The following is a 7343-nucleotide window of genomic DNA, read 5'->3' as shown; positions in this document are numbered from 1 at the left end:
GTCCGTAAGATGAAAAGTACACCAGTTCTCTAGGAATTCCTTTTCTTGACTCTGAGATTTAAGAAAAATTTCTTCTATGGACCCTTGTGGACACTGGCCTCAAGCATTTCCTAGTAACAAAACATGCAGTCATAGATAGATAGCTTCATGGCAGGGGTCCTCACTGTAAGCCAAGGACACAGTGCCAGGCTCAATCCATTTTAAGAAATAGTGGAGGTTCGGAGGTAGTACTTACGGGCCGACTACATCAATCTGAGCTCTCCGGCACCACTGGCCTTCTACGCCCCTTCTGAGCTAGTCAAAAGCCCCTTGTGGCACATGCAAGGGAAGGCTCTGAGGCAATGGCCCTCTGTTTCAGGACACCCTGGAGAAGTGTGGCAAGTGTGGTGGGGTGGTCCAGGAACACATCATCAGGGCCCTGGGCCGGGCCTTCCACCCAGCCTGCTTCACGTGTGTGACCTGTGCCCGCTGCATCGGGGACGAGAGCTTTGCCCTGGACAACCAGAATGAGGTGTACTGCCTGGATGACTTCTATAGGTAGGAGAGGGTTCCGAGCACAGGGGGGACAGGGGGGGACGCAGGCAGAACGGAGGAGCTGAGCCTAAGTGCTGGGGGCTGGGTCAGAGCTTTCCTGCAGAAACTGGTCTGCCTGCTCCACACACCCTCACTCTGACCGTGCACCTGCTTGCAGCTAACTTTTTGAGCAGCTCCACTTGGGTTAGGCCATTTTATCCTCAAAACTGTCCTATCAAGGCAGGTGCTATTAAGGGATCTGTTTTACCAAATGTGGAAACTGAGGCATGCAGCAGTTAAGTACCCAAAGTCTCCCAGCTGGTAAGTATGGAAGCATCAATTTAAACCCCTGTCGACCTAAATTCAGGGCCTTGCTTTCAATCCCCAGACCACAGTGCCTCCCCTGGAGCTGTAGGAAGCAGTGGCTGCACAGATATCTCAGAAGCTCAGTGCCTGCCCTCCAGTTGCTCACTGCCCAAGGGGAGAGACAGATGTGCCCATTAAAAAGGCGAGAAGAGGAGGAAAAAGCGATGACCTATAATACAAGATAAATGAAATGGGCCCAGCCCCACTAAACTCACATGAGATGTCTCTGCTTTCTCAAACTCTAACATTACCCAGTCACTTCCTTGCCTCAAGCTAATTATACCCTGGGAAGCTGAGTGTAATTACACACACCTCTCCATCTACTCCAGGAAGAAATAGGCTTTTGTGGTTGTAGCTCCAGGTACAGTCACATAGCAACAGGTCTGAAATAGCTCTGGGAGGTGAACTAGAGCCAGCCTCCGTTCTGACAGCTAATTTCTGTGGTTGTCGGCGTGAACACCTCCCGAGCGTGGGTTCCTTCCCCTCTAGGAAATTTGCCCCTGTGTGCAGCATCTGTGAGAATCCCATCATCCCCCGAGATGGGAAGGATGCCTTCAAAATCGAGTGCATGGGAAGAAATTTCCATGAAAACTGCTACAGGTGTGAGGTGAGTAGAGCAGTGATGGTTTAATGACATGCTGCGGGTCATGTCCAAGAGCCCGCTGGTGCCAGGCCCTGGGCTGGGCCAAGGCGGGGTGAGGGCTCTGCTCTGAAGTTGCTTACTGTCCAATAGCAGAAACAAATAAGAATGGAAATGATTGTGAATAGTCTATTAATCAGGACTCTGAGTTAATGATAGAAACCAAATTCAACCTGCTTTCCACAAGAAAGGGAATCATGGGACGGCTCGCGTTGGTTATATCATTGATGGTATCAGATGATATCATCAGGGCTCTCTCTCCATTTCTCAGTTCTGCCCTTTTGGTGTTTGCTTCATTTTTCTCTTCCTGTGGGCTGGCGTCCTCCGTGAGGAGGGGGGTATAGCTTATGGCCATGTTCAGCCCAGGTTTACATGCTTTTAACTTAGAAACTACTCCAGGGATCCCATTCAGTCCCAAGAAGGCTTCTGATTGGCCCAGCTTGGATCACATGCCCATTCTGAACCAATCATTGGCCAGGGGCTACAATTAAAAACCACTGGGAAGGCACCACCATATGAAACAGGAGTTGATACAAGCGTGGGAAGGAGGAAGGGGAGGCTGGACAGACCCACACCACGTATGTCCTTTCTGGGTTCTGGGAAAGAGCACGTGTAAAGCAGCTTTGGGACTAAGAAGGCAGTGATCGAGTCTGACCAGGGTGCTGGAATCGAAGGCTCTCATAGAGGAGGCGAGGCTCAACCCCGGTCTCACAGGAAAGTAGAAGTTTGCCAGATAATCGGAGAGGGGAAAGGAAGTCCAGAAAGAGACAAAGGTCTGTAAAAACCTGCGTGCGCAGACCTGAAGAATCAGGACGTGGACGTTCCTAGGTGTGTCTGGAGTGTAGAAGGCAGGAAGGAGGGTGTGGTCAGAGAGAAGGAAAGGCCCCATGTGCCAGGCCAAGGAGTCTGGACCTTGGGCTGCAGGGAGGGGCGAGGCTGAGATGGGGAGGCTGGTCAGAAGCTGGTGCAGTAGTCCCAGCACGAAATGCCCAGGGAGTCACACAGGTCGCCTTACTCAGAAGGGTCCCATGCTTGTTTCAAAGCTCTGCTCTCACTGTCTGAAAATTCTTAATTGTTGAACAAAGAGCTCTACATTTTCATTTTGCCCTGGATCCTGCAAATTATATAGTCGGTCCTTCTGGGGAGGCTCCAGGAGTCCTCTCCTACCTCTTCTACTGTCACCTGCATGTCACTGATATTTCTGTCTTCTCTGGTGATGACAACAAAGGTAGTAACTTTATGAGTGTCACCTAAGTGGGGACTCACAGAGCAAATCTCTTAATCAGCCAGTGAGTAATTCTAAACATTTATTCAAAGAGACACATGGAACCAGAGGCTGTTTTCACCAATAGTGACAGGGCATCTTGGTGGAGAGGTTGACAGATTGCTTCGTCATTATGTTGTCTTTGTTGGTTAAGAGCTCAAGGTCCAGCTGATAACACATCTTGAAAGAACAATGAGGAAAATCAAATGCTGTTATCACCACCATAGCCCTCATGTCCAGTGACAATTAGCATTTTCCTGAGCCTGGCTAGTGAGCAAATGACCCCTCCCTGCCTGTCCTTGGTCAGCTTGGCCAAGGCTACCGTGAGCATAACCCAGGTTGCTGCAGGAAGTCGAGTTTGGACTCTAGCAGTTCCATTTTAGATGGTGAGGCTCAAACCACAGCAGCCTGGACCAATTCGGGGTGCCGTTTCTCTAGAAAGGAAAATGGGTTTCAAGGTGCCCTCCACACCCTTCTCGTCATTTCTGCTCTTTGCTGGAAGGGTAACAATGCTTTTATACCTGGGTAGTGTTTTTTAATTTACACAGTGCTTTCATGTGTATTGCCTTATTTAATCCTAATGGCGACCTTGCGAGGTGAGAGGTATCGTCCCCATTTAAGATGGAAACTGAGGCTGAGAAAAGTGCTTCCAACACTTGCTCGTCTGGGCTGGGGCCAGCCAGCCTCCTGCTGCCCTACAGCTTATTGCCAGACTGTGTGACTGGGTTGTGGTTGCTGTGTTTCTTCACTCGATTCAAATTTAGAAGAGGTCACATATGCCCCCTCAGGACTTCAGGTTTGGCACTTGATGCTTTTAGACGAGTGGCAGATAGGAATGGCACAGATCCTGGCGTTAAATGGCCCAAGTCCCCTTGAGACTGGAGGTGCTATGCAGAAAAAGGACACACGAGGGCGCCCTCAGCAGGCTGCTGGATCAGGATGGCGCCTGTGAGCCCAAGGCGGTCTCTATGGGGACCGGCCCCCCTGGACTGATTAACGCAGCTTCCAGAGGACACCAGCCATGCCCTGAACCAAGTCTCTGGGCAGTCATTGTCCCCATGATTACTGCCCAGCGTGTGCCCAGGTGAGGCCCAGACGAGGTGTGTGCTTGCAGTTAAGTTAGCAGTTTGGGCCCCAAAAGCCCATCCTCCTCATTCTGAAGTCCTCTGGTGAATTGAAAAACTGGAGTATTAAAGTTTGTGCCAGTGTCGAAGCTGTACCAGCGGTAGAACAACGGAAAGACCCCTGGACGCTAAGCCTGGAGACCTGGTCCTATCTCAGGTCTGGAACCAGCTATGTGACCTGGGGGAAGCCCCATCCCCCGCTGGACCTCAGTTTCCCCGTCTGTGAGATGAAGCTCTGCGCTAGACTGAGTTACTCACTTAGCAGAGATTCATCGCGTGCCAGTAGCACACCAGACTCCGGTCTTGGCGAGATCTAGCAGGAGATGGGGTTACTGCCTCGCAGAGCTCATGTTCTAAAGGGGCCGCTGGGTGGTTGGTAAGGCCCTTCCAGGTCTTTTCATGATTCCTCAGGGGACGTCTCGCAGTGTCCAGCTCTCCCTTGCGCTGACTCTGCTCTCGTCACCACACCATGTGTGAGTGAGAGGCCCGTGTGCCTTGCCTCGTCCTCCCGGGTGCGCTGGGAGAACAGGGGTGACGAGCCACCTTCCTCAGCTTTAGGGCGTGTGTTCGCCCGGGTCATTTCATCAGCACATGCGAGGTGAGCCCTGACGCCGGGCGGGCTCCGCGCTGCCGCACTCAGGCCGGGGGTCCGACCGCATGTCCCTTGTCTCTGCAGGACTGCAGGATCCTCCTGTCCGTGGAGCCCACGGACCAAGGCTGCTACCCCTTGGACAACCGTCTCTTCTGCAAGCCATGCCATGTGAAGCGGAGTGCCGCAGGGTGCTGCTGAGAGCCCCACCAGGCCCTGGGGCCCTGAGCCACCCACTGGCCCTGGTCAGGAGGGGGGGATCCTCCCTGCCTCGGTTTCCCTTCCTGACCTGCTCTTGCACACTTTCCTTCCTAGCCACGAGGACCAGCCCGTCATGTCTGTGACCCCAGCTCAGGAGTGGGTGGCAGGCAGAAGGTGCCTCTCAGAATTTTGCCTCCTCCTCTCCCCTGGGCGTAGGAAGTCTTCATGCGTGAGTGTCGCACCCTAGGTGTGCGCTCTGAGCTCTGAGCCTCTGGCCCCTCTTGAGCGCTGGCCTTGACCCCATTTCCAGGGGTGAGTCGGGGCGAGTCTCTGGGAGGCACCCTGTGTCCCTAGCAATGACACTTTCATTGTCCCGTATGAGGTGCTGAGATCAGCTCTGCCTTGCAGGACTGAGCTGTTTGAGTAAAACTCCAAGGTCCCTTAAAAAGCACTTTTAAAAAAAAAGTGAGGTTTAAATGATGGGGCACATTTTTTGTATTTTTGGGGGGGTCAGTCTTAATAGGTAATGTCTTCCATGCGTTCATAAATGTACAAGAAGGTGACCTGGTTTTGGCACAGCCATGGACTTCTCAGCTGGGTGACGTGGAGCCCGGGACCAGCTGTAAACCCAAGGAGCAGAGGCAGGAGGGGAGTGCGAGGTATGGGACAGGCAAGGCAGCCTCTCCACCCTGCCCCCTGGCGCTCCTCCTGCATGCAACAGTGAGTCAACAGACATTAAGTACCTGGTGTATGCTGGGAACAAGGTGCAGGAGCTCTGAGTGTTCTTCCTGCAGCCTTGACTGGGGCCGTGCCACACCCCCAAGCCACACGCACACGCGCCCCTCCAGGACAGTCCCTCGGTTATCCCCCTAAGTTCCCACTTGGGCCCTTCTGCCCAGGCAGCCCCGTGACCACTGCCTCCTCAAGGCCACACCTAGAGGAGACGTCTTTCCTTTTAAGGAAAATCACTTTCTTTGCTTTGTAACTTCTAGACATTTTCAGGGCATGGACCAATGTCCATGCAAGATGTGCTGTCCTCCCTGCAGCCGTCTCAGTGTCCCACCCACTCCTCTGAGCATGCCCGCCTCCACAGACTGGGGGTGCTTCTCCACGGAACCCCTCAGGGGCTGCAGACCAGAGTATGGCTTCCTGCCCAAAGCTTAGAGCAGCGAGTCCCCAAACCAGGCATTCACATACCATCTACACAATTTTTGTCCTAACCAAGGACCTCCTATTCTCGTATTTCCTTAACATTGTCTTTAAACCAACATACTTTTAAAGATTCACTTCCAGCTGTAGTCTTGTGCTAAGCAATATAGCTATGCGGTCACATGTTGATGTGCTAGTTATGTTTTTTCCTATCACACATGAAAATAAATGCATAACTATTAGAAGTCCATCTGTGTTCCATCTAAGATCTCGCCTAGGTAAACTCAGGCCCTTGGTAGAGCCCTCGAAACGTGCTCACTGGGCCTCTGTTCACAGTGGAACAAGTGCCCAGTGCCTGCACCTCCTTCCTCCCAAACTGGGGCTCAGCTCAGCAGATCAGGAAACTTATGGCCTTACAAAGATTTGCACCGGTCAACTCAGGCGTGCTGCTCCTGGACACAGGCCAGCAGCAAAGGAGTTGGCTGCAGGGTGTCCAGGGTGGAGCCTTTGCTGTAGGAGGCCCTCTGAGCCACCAGATTTTATAGCAGTGTCAATGTCTACCCTCAGGTTGTGCTCAGTGCGCGGGAGCAGGGCTTGCTCCAGAGAGCAGGGTGCATGGTAGGAAAGAGCACTGAACTTGGGCAAGCAACTCAGTTCCCAGACCTGGCGCTGCCATCCAATAGTGCAGACTAGTTTTTAATCCTTTGGGCCTTGATTTCCCCCTCTGCAAAACGAGAACACTATGAATATCTATCAGAGGGTCGCTGTGACGGAAAGAAACCTTGGGATGGTGGGTTTCTGCCTAGTTCCTGAGCCACCTGCTCCCTCTGCACTGGCCAGCACTTCTTAGCCATCACGCCTTCTGTCAGCATTCCTCAGTGGTCCTGTTGAAGCCCTTCAATCAGATCACTGCGGACATGCCCCCGGTCAGCAAAGTGGGGTTTATTGTGCTCGCTGCGGCCACACAGCATGGGGAACTTCGGAGCATCTCGGTAAGCCAGGGGTAGTTCTATAATTGAGAACTTTCATTTATTTATATCCAGGAGGTGGCGCTACAGCTGTGGTTGGCAGAGAAGCAGCGGTGGCTCCCAGGCTGGAGGGAGGGAGGTGCTGGTCATTTTTGCAGTTGGCCCAGAGGTATAGTACTCAGGTCATAACCACAGTGATCTGTGAGATTAGAGGTCACTAAGACCCAACTCTGAGAGCCAGGCAAGCTCCCAGCTGTCAGGGATCCCAAATTTGGTTTGATTTGCTTCTTCCTATCATTACATTATAATCTTGTGCTGTGATTCCTCATGTCCCGGCTGACTTCTGGTGGGTTATGTTTGGAGGGATGGTATCTGGATGAATTCTCGGGGGGTGCCTTTGTCTCCAGGCTGCACATTTACAAGTTGCTCCATGAGAGGAACACTTCTAGGGGGACTTCTGCAATGTGAAATAAGCCAGTCACAAAAGACAAATACCTTAGATGAGGTATTTAGAGTAGTTAAATTCATA

At 52.3% G+C, this 7343-nt stretch overlaps 1 protein-coding gene across 3 annotated transcripts in view; it reads left to right on the top strand.

Annotated features, from left to right (window-relative positions):
• The window catches only part of FBLIM1 (filamin binding LIM protein 1), a 19294-nt gene extending 13200 nt beyond the window's left edge, over window positions 1-6094 (top strand). For 2 of the 3 annotated variants that reach the window (XM_015591392.2, XM_015591393.2), the window contains 3 exons: window positions 359-537; window positions 1369-1486; window positions 4584-6094. In XM_015591392.2, coding sequence (XP_015446878.1) covers window positions 359-537; window positions 1369-1486; window positions 4584-4697 — 411 coding nt within the window. In that variant the 3' untranslated portion in view covers window positions 4698-6094. The remainder of the gene's footprint in view (window positions 1-358; window positions 538-1368; window positions 1487-4583) is intronic. The other variant, XM_015591394.2, reaches the window with a different exon arrangement.
• Window positions 6095-7343: the final 1249 nt, after the last annotated feature.

The sequence above is a fragment of the Pteropus alecto genome, unplaced genomic scaffold, assembly GCF_000325575.1.
Source record: "Pteropus alecto unplaced genomic scaffold, ASM32557v1 scaffold125, whole genome shotgun sequence".
Taxonomy (NCBI): Eukaryota; Metazoa; Chordata; class Mammalia; order Chiroptera; family Pteropodidae; genus Pteropus; species Pteropus alecto.
Note: the sequence above shows the minus strand (reverse complement) of the source record. Positions and strands in the feature narration are given on the sequence as shown.